At 41.6% G+C, this 19,238-nt stretch overlaps 1 protein-coding gene across 7 annotated transcripts in view; it reads left to right on the top strand.

Annotated features, from left to right (window-relative positions):
• LOC139557483 (rap1 GTPase-activating protein 1-like) overlaps positions 1-19,238 on the top strand; it is a 129,735-nt gene that overhangs the window by 23,420 nt on the left and 87,077 nt on the right. For 5 of the 7 annotated variants that reach the window (XM_071372364.1, XM_071372366.1, XM_071372365.1 and 2 more), the window contains exon 1: positions 236-374. The exons of 1 other annotated variant lie outside the window; for it this stretch is intronic. In XM_071372364.1, the coding sequence (XP_071228465.1) occupies positions 331-374 (44 nt within the window). In that variant the 5' untranslated portion in view covers positions 236-330. Of the gene's footprint in view, positions 1-220; positions 375-19,238 lie in introns of those variants that run through there. One more of the 7 variants, XM_071372361.1, reaches the window with a different exon arrangement.

The following is a 19,238-nucleotide window of genomic DNA, read 5'->3' as shown; positions in this document are numbered from 1 at the left end:
TATTAGAGATAAGGAGATAGACATTTGGTGCCTGTCCTCCTGTCCCCTCTGGTCTCAATGACTAGGGTAAGGGGATGAAGAGGGCTCCTACTGGTTCTCTGGGAGACTGATATGGTCAGCAGCCCCCTACTATGGAGCGAGCGTACGAGGGAGGGAGGAAGGAAGGGAGGGATGGAGGGAGGAAGGGGGAGTGGAGCAGAGCAGCCACACACTCCCTCTCATACACACATACAGAGTCGACGTGAGGGAGTCAGTGACAGAAGTAGAGGCTCCATTCAGTGCTGAGTTGACTCACACACTGTTGGTCCACTTCCCACTCCATTAGCCGGCATGGCGCAGAGAAAGAGGAGTTTCACCTTTGGAGCGTATGGAGGGTAAGAGGGAATAGCATTCTCATTTACAGAGCTGTTCAACCTTACTCTGCACCTTTTACTGTGCGTGTGTGTGCTTGTGTGTGCTTGCACGTGTACACAGGCTTGTGAGTGTGATTGTGTGTGCCTGCCTGCTTGTCACCAAGGGGTGTGATTTCTGTTTGAAGTCGCTGTGCTTGCTATAAACCATTCCCTGCTTCCCTGAACATGACAATGCAGTTGACCCTGGTTGTGCTGCATTATTTAACATCAGCTATTACAGACTCAACCCCAGCTAAACGCTGATTCCCTGACTGACTGACAGTCACAGGAGGGTTGGCAGGGTGGAGGGTGGTGAAGAGGGAGAGAAGAGAGTTTCAGTGGAAGCTGCACAGACAGGAACTCTGATAGAAGACTGTAGAGAGGGAGAGATTATTGAATTAGAGTAGACACTGTGGCTCACTCTGCAGTTAAACACACACACACACACACACACAGACACACACACACACACACACACACACACACACACACACACACACACACACACACACACACACACACACACACACACACACACACACACACACACACACACACACACACACACACACACACACACACACACAGAGAGAGAGACAGGTTGTTAACTGTAAACAAACATCAGTCTATTTAATCAATCTATCAAGCGATCTTGATTTGATTGACTCTCTTTATGCAACAGGTTCCTCACTTACAGATTGGATAAGCAGAGTCTATACACAGTATGAGTGTGTTTCTAAAGTCTTCTATCTGTCTGATCATGTGAACACTTTGTATGTTTTTGGGTTGTACTGTACGGTATCCTAGGTTTTCCAGTAACAGTGTAAATGGAGGTCTCAGGTGGCTTCTCCCTCCTCTGACCTGCTGGATACTCCCCTATAGACACCATGTAGGAATTAACACCACAATTAGGTGTTTTCAATCACTTTGGTGCAATTTTCACAAGTATGTTGTACATTTTCACAACTCTAGGCACAAACATTTAAAACAGATAATCAAAATGGCTTGTGTTTCAAAACTCTAAGCACATTTTCAATAGGCCATTATCAATAAAACGTCACAATACGGTGCGGAGCGTTCAATTTGGCTGCTGGGGGGCAAGGAGACCCCTAGCTATACTAAAACCATTGGCAACTACATGGCGTTTTCAAGAGATTGTTAAATAAATGTTTAAACTATTTGGTTTTAATATCATCACCTCTTGGAAGAGCATAGTCAGAACTACACATTTCAGATTATTCCCCATTTAGCGCTGTCATCGGAGTTATACAGCAAGTAACTGCATACTTTCATGATTAGTAAACATCAATTGATTATGTACAGTGGCAAGAAAAAGGATGTGGACCCTTTGGAAATACCTAGATTTCTGCATACATTGGTCATAAAATTTGATCTGATCTTCATCTAGGTCACAACAATAGATAAACACAGTCTGCTTAAACTAATAACACACAAGCAATAATACATTTTCATGTATGTATTGAACATACTGTGTAAACATTCACAATGCAGGGTGGAAAAAGTATGGGAACACTTGGTTTTAATAATTGGTTGACCCTACTTTGGCAGCAATAACCTCAACCAAATGTTTTCTGTAGTTGCGGATCAGACCAGCACAACAGTCAGGAGGAATTTTGGACTATTCCTCTTTACAAAACTGTTTCAGTTCAGCAATATTATTGGGATGTCTGGTGTGAACTGCTCTCTTGAGGTCATGCCACAGCATCTCAATCGGGTTGAGGTCAGGACTCTGACTGGGCCACTCCAGAAGGTATATTTTCTTCTGTTGAAGCCATTCTGTTGTTGATTTACTTCTGTGTTTTTGGGTTGTTGTCCTGTTTGGGTTGTTGTTTTTTGCATCACCCAACTTCTGTTGAGCTTCAATTGGCTAACATCGCCTAACATTCTCCTGCAAAATGTCTTGATAAACTTGGGAATACATTTTTCCGTCGATGATAGCAAGTTGTCCAGGCACTGAGGCAGCAAAGCAGCTCCAAACCATGATGCTCCCTCCACCATACTTTACAATTGGGATGAGATTTTGATGTTGGTGTGCTGTGCGTTTTTTCTCCACACATAGTGTTGTGTGTTCCTTCCAAACAACTCAGCTGTAGTTTCATCTGTCCACAGAATAGTTTGCCAGTAGCGCTGTGGAACATCCAGGTGCACTTTTGCATACTTCAGATGTGCAGCATCATGTTTTTTTTGGACAGCAGTTGCTTCTTCCATGGTATCCTCCTATGAGCACCATTCTTGTTTAGTGTTTTACGTATTGTAGACTCATCAACAGAGATGTTATCGTGTTCCAGAGATTTCTGTAAGTCTTTAGCTGACACTCTAGGATTCTTCTTAACCTCATTGAGCATGCGCTGTGCTCTTGCAGTCATCTTTGCAGGACAGCCACTCCCAGGGAGAGTAGCATCAGTGCTGAACTTTCTCCATGTATAGATAATTTCTCTTATCATGGATTGGTGAACATCAAGGCTTTTAGAGATACTTTTGTAACCCTTTCCAGCTTTTTGCAAGTCAGCAATTCTTAATCTTAGATCTTCTGAGATCTCTTTTGTTCGAGGCATGGTTCACATTAGGAAATTCTTCTTGTGAGTAGCAAACTCAAATTTTGTGAGTGTGTTTTACAGGGCAAGGCAGCTTTAACCAACATCTCCAATCTCGTCTCATTGATTGGACTCCAGGTTGGCTGACTCCTGAACAATTAGATTTTGGAGAAATCATTATCCTAGGGGATCACATACTTTTTCCAACCTACACCGTGAATGTTTAAATTATTCAATATAGACAAGAAAAATACAATAAGTTGTGTGTTATTAGTTTACGCACACTATGTTTGTCTATTGTTGTGACTTAGATGAAGATCAGATCAAATTTGATGACCAATTTATGCAGAAATCCAGGTAATTCCAAAGTGTTCACATACTTTTTCTTGCCACTGTATTTTCATACGTGAGGGTTGACAGATCCATTTGGCATGTAGCTAGCTAGCTAAGGAAACAACACGTGTCATTTAACTTGCTTCATCAGCGATAAGGCTTTTGGAAAGAGCTTGATTGGGCAAGTCCTCGTCCTAGTAAAGTTGTCAGTCGGGCTACTGTCATCACCACCATAGATGGCAAGCAAATCAAACAACATTTGGATATAGCTATCTAGTTTATCCCCTGAAAATGACCATGCTAACTAGCTATATTGATATTATCTGTTATTAGCTAGCTAGCCAATTTGACGTGGTCCATCAATCGTGTCAGTCAGCAACAATCGTGATTGAAACACTCTTAAAAACAATGTGAAAAGGGGATAATGTTAGTTAACTTCGCTAGGTAGGCCTATGTTGTTTAGCCAACTGTACAAAGTTTCTACCGGTAGCTTGCAAAGTGAACATTATCAGTTAACAGTGCATCGGCGAATGTGCCCTTCTGATGCTTGACAGGCCGAGCCCACAAAGGATGGGAAATCAACCTAAACCACTCATACTTGTCAGGTATAGTTCACTTTTATTTTCTATCACTCAAATATCCAATTAATGGTGGCCAATATTGATAGATATCGTGAGGCTACCCTCATTTATCTGAAATTCCATGATCAAGTGATGTTTACTGATCATGAAAAGAATGCAGTTACTGGCTGTGGCCTATAACTCTGATGATGATAGAGCTAAATGTGCACAATTGTTTTGCATGGAGTAATCTGAAACTGTGCTCTTCAAGAGGTGGTGATATTACAACCAAATAGTTAACATTTATTTAACAATCCATTGAAAACGTCACACAGTTATTAATGGTTTAAGCAGAGATGCTGGTCTCCTTGCCCAGCAGGCAAATCGAACACTCTGCACCTTATTGTGATGATTTATTGATAACAACTCATTGACTCATTGAGTACAACAAACAAGTTCACAAAGTCAGTTGTTCACTGCAACACATCACTGTTTCAATTTGAATACATATTCATTGTAAGTATCTGCTTTCAAAATACAATATTCACTTTACTTTTGATATGATTTCTTGTCATTTGTTAACAATACAATTAACTATCACTTAATTAAAATTAAAACTACTGAACCAAATGATGTAGTGCCTAGCTAACGTAAACCTTTTTCAGGACCCTGTCTTTCAAGGATAATTCGTAAAAATCCAAATAACTTCACAGATCTTCATTGTAAAGGGTTTCCCATGCTTGTTCAATGAACCATAAACAATTAATGAACATGCACCTGTGGAACGGTCATTAAGACACTAACAGCTTAGAGACGGTAGGCAATTAAGGTCACAGTTATGAAAACTTAGGACACTAAAGAGGCCTTTCTACTGACTCTGAAAAACACCAAAAGAAAGATGCCCAGGGCCCCTGTTCATGCAGTGCTTAATGCAGCTGGTGGCCACACCAGATACTGACTGTTACTTTTGATTTTGACCCCCCCTTTGTTCACGGTCACATTATTCAATTTCTGTTAGTCACATGTCTGTGGACCTTGTTCAGTTTATGTCTGTTGTTCAATCTTGTTATGTTCATACAAATATTTACACGTTAAGTTTGCTGAAAATAAACGCAGTTGACAGTGAAAGGACGTTTCTTTTTTTGCTGAGTTTATATAGTTTGATAACTGCTGAACAGTGTGCATTTCTATATTTTTACCTAATACAGTTTTTTTTCAATCCCTTTGGTGCAATTTCACAAGTTTGTGGCTCATGTTTCAAAACACTAAGCACATTTTCAATTGGCTAAATACAACAAACAAATTCACCTGTTGACTGCACCAAATCAATCTTTCAATTTGGATATATATTCAATCTATCTGATTTTCAAAATACAATATTCACTTCACTTTTGATATGATTTTCTTTTCATTTGTTAACAATATAAATCAACTAACACTTACTCAAACTGATCAAAACGGATAACTACTGAATCAAAATAATGTTTTGAGGGAGCGTGCAATTGGCTTGCTGACTGCAGGAATGTCCACCAGAGCTGTTGCCAGAAAATGTAATGTTCATGTATCTACTATAAGCCACCTCCAACTCATTTTAGAGAATTTGGCAGTAAGTCCAACCGGCCTCACCACTGCAGACCACGTGTAACCATGCCAGCCCAGGACTTCCACACCCGGCATCTTCACCTGCGGGATCGTCTGAGACAAAACACCCGGACAGTCTTCTGCTCAAACGGTTGGAAACCGTCTCAGGGAAGCTCATTTACATGCTAGTCGTCCTCACCAGGGTCTTGACCTGACTGCAGTTTGGCGTCATAACCAACTTCAGTGGGCAATTCTCACCTTGGCCACTGGAGAAGTTTTCTCTTCAAGTGGGAATCCCAGTTTCAAATGTACCGTGCAGATGGCGTCATGTGAGCGAGAGGTTTGCTGATGTCAACGTTGTGAACAAAGTGCCCCATGGTGGTGGTGGGGTTATGGTATGGGCAGGCATAAGCTTAGGACAACGAACACAATTGCATTTTATCGATGGCAATTTGAATGCACAGAGATACCGTGAAGAGATCCTGAGGCCCATTGTAATGCCACTCATCCTCCGCCCTTAACCTCATGTTTCAGCATGATAATGCACGGCCCCATGTCGCAAGGATCTGTACACCATTCCTGGAACATAAAAATGTACAAGGTCTTTCAAATCAAATGTTATTTGTTACATTTGATGAATACAACAGGTGTAGACCTTACAGTGAAATGCTTACTTACAAGCCCTTAACCTACAATGCAGTTCAAGAAATAGAGTTAAAACCTTTTCTCAATACAGGGGGTGCTGTTTCCACTTTGGAAAATATTGTCTCCAAATTAAACTGCCTCATACTCAATTCTTGCTCGTACAATATGCATATTATTATTACTATTGGATAGAAAACAATCTCTAGTTTCTAAAACCGTTTGAATTATGTCTGTGGGTGAACCAGAACTCTTTCTACAGCGAAAATCATGACAGGACATGCGAAGGTCAGAAAAATAGTCTCTGTTCTCAGATCAGTTTAAAGCTCTGTGTGTGCCCTATGGATCGAAATGAACTGCACCCGCCTTCCCCTGGATGTCAGTAACCAATGAGAAGTGGAATGGAGTCTCTACGTATTTCTCAGAGCTTATAAAGCCCCAAGGAACGAAGTGCGCTCTCTTTTCGACTCCCGCCATTACGCAACGCAAGACCTCAGGATAGCATTTTGAAACGCTCAGTTATCGGCCTTAGATATGTCCGTCTGTAATTTAATTCGATATAGGTGTTAGAAACATCATAACGAAGTTATTTTAAACCGAGTTATATCAGTTTATGCGAGTATATTGCTATTTTCGGTATTTCCTTAGTATTGCACTTTGGCCATTTGGGCATGTCTGTGCGACATAGCTATTGTTAGCTGCTAGTTCCGAAGTTGAAGAGGACGTTTTACAACAAAGCAACGATTCTTTTGGACAAAGGACAACTTGCCCAAGATTCTGATGGAAGCTCGTCCAAAAGTAAGAACTATTTATGATTTTATTCCGTATTTATGTGGAAAAATGTAAACGCATTTGTCGGCCATTGTTGCGGCACTAGTCTGGCTGTAACGCACACTGTATGTCTAGTAACGTTAATTTTAAAAATCTAACTCAGCGGTTGCATTAATAACTAATGCATCTTTCATTAGCTGTCCAACCTGTATTTTTTTAGTCAATCTAATCGATAAATAATCGTAAACTTAGGTGCCTTTCCAAGATGGCGCCGGCCAGAATGCATGCCATGTTTTGACAGATTACATTGCATAACCACGATTTGTGATGCTAAATATGCACATTTTCGAACAAACTCTATATGCATTGTGTAATATGATGTTACAGGACTGTCATCTGAAGAATTCTGAGAAGGTTAGTGAAAAAATTAATATATTTTGGTGGTGATAACGTTATCGCGCTTTTTGCCTTGAATCAATGCTGGGGTGATGTTAGCTCATGTGGTATGCTAATATAACGATATATTGTGTTTTCGCTGTAAAACACTTAGAAAATCTGAAATATTGTCTGGATTCACAAGATCTGTGTCTTTCAATTGCTGCACGCTGTGTATTTTTAAGAAATGTTTTAGGATGAGTAATTAGGTAATACACGTTGCTCTCTGTAGTTATTCTAGTCGCTTTGGTGAGTTTTGTGATAGTGGCTGCAATGGTAAACTATGATTTATACCTGAAAAATGCACATTTTTCAAAAAAAACATATGCTATACCATAAATATGTTATCAGACTGTCATCTTATGAAGTTGTTTCTTGGTTAGTGGCTATATATATCTTTATTTAGTCGAATTAGTGATAGCTACTGATGGAGTAAAAAACTGGTGGAGTAAAAAAAGTGGTGTCTTTTGCTAACGTGGTTAGCTAATACATTTACATATTGTGTCTTCCCTGTAAAACATTTTAAAAATCAGAAATGATGGCTGGATTCACAAGATGTTGGTCTTTCATTTGCTGTATGCTGTGTATTTTTCAGAAATGTTTTAGGATGAGTATTTTGGTAATTGACGTCGGTCTCTGTAATTATTCCGGCTGCTTCCAACGCTATTTCAGATTGCAGCTGCAATGTAGAACTGTGATTTATACCTGAAATATGCACATTTTTCTAAAAAAACATATGCTATACCATAAATATGTTATCAGACTGTCATCTTATGAAGTTGTTTCTTGGTTAGTGGCTATATATATCTTTATTTGGTCGAAATTGTGAAAGCTGCCCATCCAGGAAAACAATGGTGGAGAAAAAAAAGTTGTGTCTTTTGCTATCGTGGTTAGCTAATAGATTTACATATTGTGTCTTCCCTGTAAAACATTTTAAAAATCAGAAATGATGGCTGGATTCACAAGATCTGTATCTTTCATCTGGTGTCTTGGACTTATGATTTAATGATATTTAGATGCTTGTATTTACTTGTGACGCTATGCTAGGCTATGCTAGTCAGCTTTTTTACTGTGGGGGGTGCTCCCGGATCCGGGTTTGGGAGGAACTAGAAGTTAAGAAAATATTTACTTAATAAACTCAAGTGAAAAATCGAATAAAAAGTAACACAGTAAAATGACAATAACAAGGCTTTATACAGGGTGTACCGGTACCGACTCAATGTGCTGGGGTACAGGTTAGTCGAGGTAATTTGTACATGTAGGTAGGGGTAAAGTGACTATGCATAGATAATAAACAGCAAGTAACAGCAGTGTAAAAAGGGCGGGGGGTCAATGTAAATAGTCCGGGTGGCCATTTGTTTAATTGTTCAACAGTCTTATGGCTTGGGGGTAGAAGCTGTTAAGGAGTCCTTTAGACCTAGATTTGGTGCTCCGGTATCGTTTGCCATGAGCTAGCAGAGAGAACAGTCTATGACTTGGGTGACTGGAGTCTTTGACAATTTTTAGGACCTTCCTCTGACACTGCCTAGTTATATAGGTCCTGAATGGCAGGAAGCTTGGCCACAGTGATGTACTGGGCCGTACGCACTACCCTCTGTAGCGCCTTACGGTCGGATGCCGAGCAGTTGCCATACCAGGTGGTAATGCAATCAGTCAGTATGCTCTTGATGGTGCAGCTGTAGAACCTTTTGAGGATCTGAGGACCCATGCCACATCTTTTCAGTCTCCTGAGGGGGAAAAGGTGTTGTTGTGTCCTCTTCACGGCTGTCTTGGTGTGTTTGGACCATGATAGTTTGTTGGTGGTGTGGACATCAAGGAATTTGAAACTCTTGACCTGCTCCACTACAGCTCTGTGGATGTTAATAATGGGGGCCTGTTCGGCCCTCCTTTTCCTGTAGTCCACGATCAGCTCCTTTGTCTTGCTCACATTGAGGGAGACATTGTAGTTCTGGCACCACACTGCCAGGTCTATGACCTCCTCCCTATAGGCTGTCTCATCGTTGTTGGTGATCAGGCCTACCACTGTTGTGTCGCCAGCAAACTTAATGATGGTGTTGGAGTTGTGCTTGGCCACGCAGTCGTGGGTGAACAAGGAGTACAGGAGGGCATTAAGTACGCACCCCTGTGGGGCCCCTGTGTTGAGCATCAGGGTGTCAGTTGTGTTGTTGCCTACCCTTACCACCTGGGGGCGGCCTGTCAGGAAGTCCAGGATCCAGTTGCAGAGGGAGGTATTTAGTCCCAGGGTCCTTAGCTTAGTGATGCGTTTGAGGGCACTATAGTGTTGAACGCTGAGCTCTAGTCAATGAACAGCATTCTCACATAGATGTTCCTTTTGTCCAGGTGGGAAAGGGCAGTGTGGAGTGCTCTTGAGATTTAGTCATCTGTGGATCTGTTGAGGCGGTATGCGAATTGGAGTGGGTCTAGTGTTTCCGGGATGATGGTGTTGATGTGAGTCATGACCAGCCTTTCAAAGCACGTCATGGCTACCGACGTGAGTGCTACGAGCAGTAGTCATTTAGCCATGTTAGCTTCGCGTCCTTGGGCACAGGGACAATGGTGGTCTGTTTAAAACATGTAGGTATTACAGACTCGGTCAGGGAGAGGTTGAAAATGTCAGTGAAAACACTTGCCAGTTGGTCCGCGCATTTACTGAGTACACGCCTTGGTATTCCGTCTGGGCATCCGGCATTGTGAATGTTGACCTATTTATTCACATTGGCTATGGAGAGCATGATCACACAGTTTTCTGGAACAGCTGTTGCTCACATGCATGCTTCAGTGTTGCTTGCCTTGAAGCTAACATAAAAGGCATTTAGCTCATCTGGTAGGCTCGCGTCACTGGGCAGCTTGCGGCTGGGTTTCCCTTTGTAGTCCGTAATAGTTTGCAAGCCCTGCCACATTCGAAGAGCGTCTGAGCCGGTGTGATAGGATTCAATCTTAGTCCTGTATTGACATTTTGCCTGTTTGATGGTTCGTCTGAGGGCATAGCAGGATTTTTTATAAGCCTTGAAAGCGGCAGCTCTAGCCTTTAGCTCGGTGCGGATGTTGCCTGTAATCCATGGCTTCTGGTTGGGATATATACGTACGGTCACCGTGGGGACGACATCTTCGACGCACTTATTGATGAAGCCGGAGACTGAGGTGGTATACTCCTCAATGCCATTGGATGAATTCCAGAACATATTCTAGTCTGTGCTAGCAAAACAGTCCTGTAGCATTACATCCGCGTCATCTGACCATTTCCATATTGAGTGAGTCACTGGTACTTCCTGCTTTAGTTTTTGCTTGTTAGCAGGAATCAGGAGGATAGAATTATGGTCAGATTTTCCAAATGGAGGGCAAGGGAGAGCTTTGTATGCACCTCTGTGTGTTGAGTAAAGGTGGTCTAGAGTTTTTTTCCCCTCTGCTTGCACCTGTGATATGCTGGTAGAAATGAAGTAAAACGGATTTAAGTTTGCCTGCATTAAAGTCCCCCGGCCACTAGGAGCGCCACTTCTGGATGAGTATTTTCTTGTTTGCTTATGGCTTTATACAGCTCGTTGAGTGTGGTCTTAGTGTCAGCATCGGTTTGTGGTGATAAATAGACGGCTACAAATAATATACAGTAGATGAAAATTATCTTGGTAGATAGTGTGATCTACAGCTTATCATAGGGTACTCTATCTCAGGCGAGCAATACCTCGAGACTTCTTTAATATTAGACATTGCGCACCAGCTGTTATTGACAAATAGACACACACCCCCACCCCTCGTCTTACCAGATGTAGCTGTTCTGTCCTGCCAATGCATGGAAAACCAAGCCAGCTCCATGTCTTCATTCAGCCATGACTCGGTGAAACATAAGATATCTCAAACAGAGATCATCCAGTTTATTTTCCAGTGAATACATGCTGGCCAATGGATCGGATGGTAGAGGTGGGTTGACTCAGGGGTGAAAGATATGTGAAACCCCAATGAATGTACAATCAAAGTTTCTGTACATCAATCTGTACATTCAATCACTTTGTCCCCAAAAAATTTGATCTAAGTGGTATATTTTCAAATCTCTAAGTACAAAACACAAAACTGATAACACTTATGCCCCCATCTTATGTTTAGAACCTTTGATTGTGCATTCAGTGCGGAGTCATTCATCCAAAATCAAAGTTTTCCATGAAATATGAGAACATTTTGTTTAGTCACCAATATATCAGATAGACTCACCATTTAGTAATTTAAAGGTCCAATGCAGCCGTTTTTATCTCAATATCAAATCATTTCTGGGTAACAATTAAATACCTTACTGTGATTGTTTTCAATAAAAACGGTCAAATTTTTTAGAAATTTAGCAAGGACTGTCTGACAGTGGTCTGTCAGGAGGGAAACACTCTCTTATTGGTCTATCAAAACTCCATCCCACCACAACAGGCTGAATTTCACTGAATTATTCCAACCTCATAGTGTGGAAATATATATAAAACACAGGAAAAGCACTGGAGCTTTAAACTACCATTTAATCCAATAGCAAAAAGGCGATACACATTTCAAAACAATTATTTTTAATGAACTGAATATAAAGAATAGTGGATGGTAAATATAATTTTCCATACAATATTTGACTATAACTTGACATGCAATTTTGGCAAGTTGTGAGCATGTTATGAAATGTCAGTCTTACAGTTTCGTTATCCTCATACAGTACATACATAGGACAAATCATCAGAAATAAGGGGTATTGTAAAGCAGTTGGCTACTGTAAAAATGTAGCATGGTGTTGTATGCCATTTCTGCACATTGTACAAGATCACCTTTTCTATGTGACTTTCTACGACAACTGATACACTATCACCATTCTCCATCAGCCAGTATGCTTTAATAGGAACAAGTGGAAAGAGTCACTATGTGCTACCATTTGGAATTATGGTGTAGTGTACAATGCACTGGTAAAATACCTGGGTTGCATATAACAATATATTCCACTCATTATCTGAATTTCATTGATACACTCACTGTAAGCTGATGAATTTCAAGCACAGAGACAGGCAATACTGTATCAGTCGACAAGTATCATCGAAAAGGTGATCTTGTACAATGTTGCATGGAGCAGAAATGGCATACACCACCGTGCTATGTTTTTACAGTAGCCAACTGCTTTTCAATACCCCTATTTGGGATGATTTGTCCTACAAATATGCTATCTGAGGATAATGAAACTGTAAGACTGACATACAGTATTTCTCAACATACTCACAACCTGCCATTGGATACAAATTATTTAAAAAATAGTCAAATACTGTATGGAAAATTATACTTTATTTAATCAAATATTGCAAGGGTTCTGAACATAAGATAAGGGGTATTAAAAGTATTATCAGTTTAGATTTTTGTACTTTTGACGTTTTGAAAATATACCACTTACATCTGAAAAATGTGGCAAACTGTAACAGGTGCTCTATGGTATGTCCAAATAGCTTCTCTCAAGGACATGTGTGTACGTGCGTGTCCCTATCATTCAGAGTGTGCAAACCTGAGGAATAGAGATTGTTCCAGTTGTTTGTGGAAAACAGATTTGAAGAATTAGGAGGATTTTAATTGTATATCTGTTGGCACTTTCCACTTTGTTTGCACTTTTGGCATTTTGATAGGTCAGTCTGATTTCCCACATCACCAGGTGACATCCACTGTATCCTCCCCTTCATCCCTTTGGCATTCACTGTGAGGAATTAAACTCTTCTGTCTATAGATTGGTATTTCCGTCACTCTACCTTGTCTCATTTAAATGTCAGAGGAGCAGCTCCTCATCTCCAAATCAGGGCTTCCAACACCATTTGTCACATAATCCTTTGAAGGTTTTTAGTTTCCACCTCATGTAAGATATTTATTGAGGTACATTTCATGAATACTGATATGGGTATGCCATCCTCTCAGAATCGAGTCTGTTCACAATCCAATGGATTTATTGACATAGTATACTGTACAGTTTATTATGTGGTGCTGCGGTAGTCAGTCCTACTCAGTTCCTTTTTTTAGGGGTCTCTTTAGGACTGCTGTCTCCATGCAGGGGATTTTGTGTAGACTAAACATGGGTTGTGGGTTGGTTTCCCCCGAGCAGACCAGCCCAATACATGGTGAGCCACGGGCTCTGTCTCTGTCATATACTAAATGAGACAGTTTAATTTGTCATCTCTTTGTAGTCTCCTCCATGTTGTAGTCTCCTACATGGTCTCTCCCTTAGCACACAGCTCATATCCCCTTCCTCATACACTCTTCATGGGACTCATGAAATAAACAGTGAGGTATGTCCTTGTCCCAGATCTGAATCAAATCAAATCAAATGTATTTATATAGCCCTTCTTACATCAGCTGATATCTCAAAGTGCTGTACAGAAACCCAGCCTAAAACCCCAAACAGCAAGCAATGCAGGTGTAGAAGCACGGTGGCTAGGAAAAACTCCCTAGAAAGGCCAAAACCTAGGAAGAAACCTAGAGAGGAACCAGGCTATGAGTGGTGGCCAGTCCTCTTCTGGCTGTGCCGGGTGGAGATTATAACAGAACATGGCCAAGATGTTCAAATGTTCATAAATGACCAGCATGGTCAAATAATAATAATCACAGTAGTTGTCGAGAGTGCAGCAAGTCAGCACCTCAGGAGTAAATGTCAGTTGGCTTTTCATAGCTGATCATTAAGAGTATCTCTACCGCTCCTGCTGTCTCTAGAGAGTTGGAAACAGCAGGTCTGGGACAGGTAGCACGTCCGGTGAACAGGTCAGGGTTCCATAGCCGCAGGCAGAACAGTTGAAACTGGAGCAGCAGCACGGCCAGGTGGACTGGGGACAGCAAGGAGTCATCATGCCAGGTAGTCCTGAGGCATGGTCCTAGGGCTCAGGTCCTCCGAGAGAGAGAAAGAGAGAATTAGAGAGAGCATACTTAAATTCACACAGGACACCGGATAAGACAGGAGAAGTACTCCAGATATAACAAACTGACCCTAGCCCCCCGACACATAAACTACTAAAGCATAAATACTGGAGGCTGAGACAGGAGGGGTCAGGAGACACTGTGGCCCCATCCGATGATACCCCCGGACAGGGCCAAACAGGAAGGATATAACCCCACCCACTTTGCCAAAGCACAGCCCCCACAACACTAGAGGGATATCTTCAACCACCAACTTACCATCCTGAGACAAGGCCGAGTATAGCCCACAAAGATCTCCGCCACGGCACAACCCAAGGGGGGGGGGGGGGCGCCAACCCAGACAGGAAGATCACGTCAGTGACTCAACCCACTCAAGTGACGCACCCCTCCTAGGGACGGCATGAAAGAGCACCAGTAAGCCAGTGACTCAGCCCCTGTAATAGGGTTAGAGGCAGATAATCCCAGTGGAGAGAGGGGAACCGGCCAGGCAGAGACAGCAAGGGCGGTTCGTTGCTCCAGAGCCTTTCCGTTCACCTTCACACTCCTGGGCCAGACTACACTCAATCATAGGACCTACTGAAGAGATGAGTCTTCAGTAAAGACTTAAAGGTTGAGACCGAGTCTGCGTCTCTCACATAGGTAGGCAGACCATTCCATAAAAATGGAGCTCTATAGGAGAAAGCCCTGCCTCCAGCTGTTTGCTTAGAAATTCTAGGGACAATTAGGAGGCCTGCGTCTTGTGACCGTAGCGTACGTGTAGGTATGTACGGCAGGACCAACTCAGAAAGATAGGTAGGAGCAAGCCCATGTAATGCTTTGTAGGTTTGCAGTAAAACCTTGAAATCAGCCCTTGCCTTAACAGGAAGCCAGTGTAGGGAGGCTAACACTGGAGTAATATGATCACATTTTTTGGTTCTAGTCAGGATTCTAGCAGCCGTATTTAGCACTAACTGAAGTTTATTTAGTGCTTTATCCGGGTAGCCGGAAAGTAGAGCATTGCAGTAGTCTAACCTAGAAGTAACAAAAGCATGGATACATTTTTCTGCATCATTTTTGGACAGAAAGTTCCTGATTTTTGCAATGTTACGTAGATGGAAAAACGCTGTCCTTGAAACAGTCTTGACTTTACAACCATCAAGATTAATTGTCAGATGCAACAGAAGATCTCTTTGTTTCTTGGGACCTAGAACAAGCATCTCTGTTTTGTCCGAGTTTAAAAGTAGAACGTTTTCAGCCATCCACTTCCTTATGTCTGAAACACAGGCTTCTAGCGAGGGCAATTTTGGGGCTTCACCATGTTTCATTGAAATGTACAGCTGTGTGTCATCCGCATAGCAGTGAAAGTTAACATTATGTTTTCGAATGACAGGTAAAATATATAGTGAAAACAATAGTGGTCCTAAAACGGAACCTTGAGGAACACTGAAATTTACTGTTGATTTGTCAGAGAACAAACTGATATCTTTCCGACAGATAAGATCTAAACCAGGCCAGAACTTGTCCGTGTAGAACAATTTGGGTTTCCAATCTCTCCAAAAGAATGTGGTGATCGATGGTATCAAAGGCAGCACTAAGGTCTAGGAGCACGAGGACAGATGCAGAGCCTCGGTCTGACGCCATTAAATGGTAATTTACCACCTTCACAACTGCAGTCCTTTTGCTATGATGGGATCTAAAACCAGACTGAAGCATTTCGTATACATTGTTTGTCTTCAGGAAGGCAGTGAGTTGCTGCGCAACAGCTTTTTCAAAATGTTTTGAGAGGAATGGAAGATTCGATATAGGCCGATAGTTTTTTATATTTTCTGGATCAAGGTTTGGCTTTTTCAAGAGAGGCTTTATTACTGCCACTTTTAGTGAGTTTGGTACACATCCGGTGGATAGAGAGACATTTATTATGTTCAACATAGGAGGGCCAAGCACAGGAAGCGGCTCTTTCAGTAGTTTAGTTGGAATAGGGTCCAGTGTGCAGCTTGACGGTTTAGAGGCCATGATTATTTTCATAATTGTGTCAAGAGATATAGTACTAAAACACTTGAGTGTCTCTCTTGATCCTAGGTCCTGGCAGAGTTGTGCAGACTCAGGACAACTGAGCTTTGGAGGAATACGCAGATTTAAAGAGGAGTCCGTAATTTGCTTTTTAATGATCATGATCTTTTCCTCAAAGAAGTTCATGAATTTATTACTGCTGAAGTGAAAGCCATCCTCACTTGGGGAATGCTGCTTTTTAGTTAGCTTTGCGACAGTATCAAAAATACATTTTGGATTGTTCTTATTTTCCTCAATTAAGTTGGAAAATAGGATGATCGAGCAGCAGTGAGGGCTCTTCGATACTGCACGGTACTGTCTTTCCAATTTAGTCGGAAGACTTCCAGTTTGGTGTGGTGCCATTTCCGTTCCAGTTTTCTGGAAGCTTGCTTCAGAGCTCGGGTATTTTCTGTATACCAGGGAGCTAGTTTCTTATGACAAATGTTTTTAGCTTTTAGGGGTGCAACTGCATCTAGGTTAAATTGAGTTCCTCAGTTAGGTGGTTAACTGATTTTTGTCCTCTGACGTCCTTGGGTAGGCAGAGGGAGTCTGGAAGGGCATCAAGGAATCTTTGTGTTGTCTGAGAATTTATAGCACGACTTTTGATGCTCCTTGGTTAAGCAGATTATTTGTTGCGATTGCAAACGTAATAAAATGGTGGTCCGATAGTCCAGGATTATGAGGAAAAACATTAAGATCCACAACATTTATTCCATGGGACAAAACTAGGTCCAGAGTATGACTGTGACAGTGAGTAGGTCCAGAGACATGTTGGACAAAACCTACTGAGTCGATGATGGCTCCGAAAGCCTTTTGGAGTGGGTCTGTGGACTTTTCCATGTGAATATTAAAATCATCAAAAATTAGAATATTATCTGCTATGACTACAAGGTCCGATAGGAATTCAGGGAACTCAGTGAGGAACGCTGTATAGGGCCCAGGAGGCCTGTAAACAGTAGCTATAAAAAGTGATTGAGTAGGCTGCATAGATTTCATGACTAGAAGCTCAAAAGATGAAAACGTAATTTTTTTTGTAAGTTGAAATTTGCTATCGTAAATGTTAGCAACACCTCCGCCTGAACACACACTCATCTCCCCCCATGGCTCAAGACCAGACACACAGACAGAGAGGCTGCATGCGCTCATTATGGATCTCTCCCCTCCTGTTATTTTTGCTACAGTGCATTTGCAAAGCACTGAGGGGATAAAAGACATGGATCCGTGTGTGTAGACTCTGTTCAAGAACAGCAGAGTGGAAGGCTCATTGTTGTGAAAGTGGAGCAGGCCAGCAACAAATGGTAGATTTATAGCAAAGCAGTCAGCTGATTTGAGTAGAGGAGCTTCCTTCAATGATAGTCCTGGTCAATTGAATGAAAGATGCCTTACTTTTACTGAGGGATACTTTATTGTTGTTTAGAACCAATATTCACCTACAAGCGCACTATGTCACTTTCTCACAAGAGGGTTGTATCCAACCTTGTGTGTGTTTGAGTTTTAAAAAAATAATGGAATTCTCGAATCTCTACAGAACACACAAATAGGGATGGGCATTTGAAATTATTTCAGTATCATTATATTTTAGAATATCTGGATAGTCGAAATACATGAGTTTTAATTTTGTAATTATAATTTTTTCTACTTCAATTAAGACTTGCTCGGGCGACTCAAGAAAGCCGGTGAGCTGTGCTCTGCTTGTTTCAGATGGAGGTTGGGGGAGGGCCAAGAGACGAGCAGGGGCCGGTGTGTGTGACAGTCTATATGTGTGGCAGAGAGGGAGAGAAAGGAAGTAGACAAACCGACTTGTGCTAGTTAGATCATTTATGTCTGCAACAAGTCGGTATGATAGATAGACAATCTGTTAGGGCTTGTCTTGACTGCATCAAATCATTGTAAAGAAGTTAGCTAGCTGCAGTAGCCAGCTAATGTAGTCAGCTAACAGAACAAAAATATAAATGCAACATGCAATAATTTCAAGGATTTAAATAAATTCATTAGGCCCTAATCTATGGATTTCACATGATTGGGAATACATACAGTTGAAGTCGTAAGTTTACATACACCTTAGACAAATACATTAAACTCAGTTTTTCACAATTCCTGACATTTAATCATAGTAAAAATTCCCTGTCTTAGGTCAGTTAGGATCACCACTTAATTTTAAGAATGTGAAATGTCAGAATAATAGAGAGAATTATTTATTTCAGCTTTTATTTCTTTCATCACATTCCCAGTGGGTCAGAAGTTTACATACACTCAATTAGTATTTGGTAGCATTGCCTTTAAATTGTTTAAAACTTCGGTCAAACATTTCGGGTAGCCTTCCACAAGCTTCCCACAATAAGTTGGGTGAGTTTTGGCCCATTCATCCTGACAGAGCTGGTGTAACTGAGTCAGGTTTGTAGGCCTCCTTGCTCGCACACGCTTTTTCAGTTCTGCCCACAAATTTTCTATAGGATTGAGGTCAGGGCTTTGTGATGGCCACTCCAATACCTTGACTTTGTTGTCCTTAAGCTATTTCGCCACAACTTTGGAAGTATGCTTGTTGTCATTGTCAATTTGGAAGACCCATTTGCGACCAAGCTTTAACTTTCTGACGGATGTCTTGAGATGTTGCTTCAATATATCCACATCATTTTCCATCCTCATGATGCCATCTATTTTGTGAGGTGCCCCAGTCACTCCGGCAGCAAAGCACCCCCACAACATGATGCTGCCACCCCTGTGCTTCACGGTTGGGATGGTGTTCTTCGGCTTGCAAGCCTCCCCCTTTTTCCTCCAAATATAACGATGGTCATTATGGCCAAACAGTTCTATTTTTGATTTATCAGACCAGAGGACATTTCTCCAAAAAGTACGATCTTTGTCCCCATGTGCAGTTGCAAACCGTAGTCTGGCTTTTTTTATGGAGGTTTTTGAGCAGTGGCTTCTTCCTTGCTGAGTGGCCTTTCAGGTTTTGTCGATATAGGACTCGTTTTACTGTGGATATAGAAACTTTTGTACCTGTTTCCTCCAGCATCTTCACAAGGTCCTTTGCTGTTGTTCTG

The sequence above is a fragment of the Salvelinus alpinus genome, chromosome 28 (assembly GCF_045679555.1).
Source record: "Salvelinus alpinus chromosome 28, SLU_Salpinus.1, whole genome shotgun sequence".
NCBI lineage: Eukaryota > Metazoa > Chordata > Actinopteri > Salmoniformes > Salmonidae > Salvelinus > Salvelinus alpinus.
Note: the sequence above shows the minus strand (reverse complement) of the source record. Positions and strands in the feature narration are given on the sequence as shown.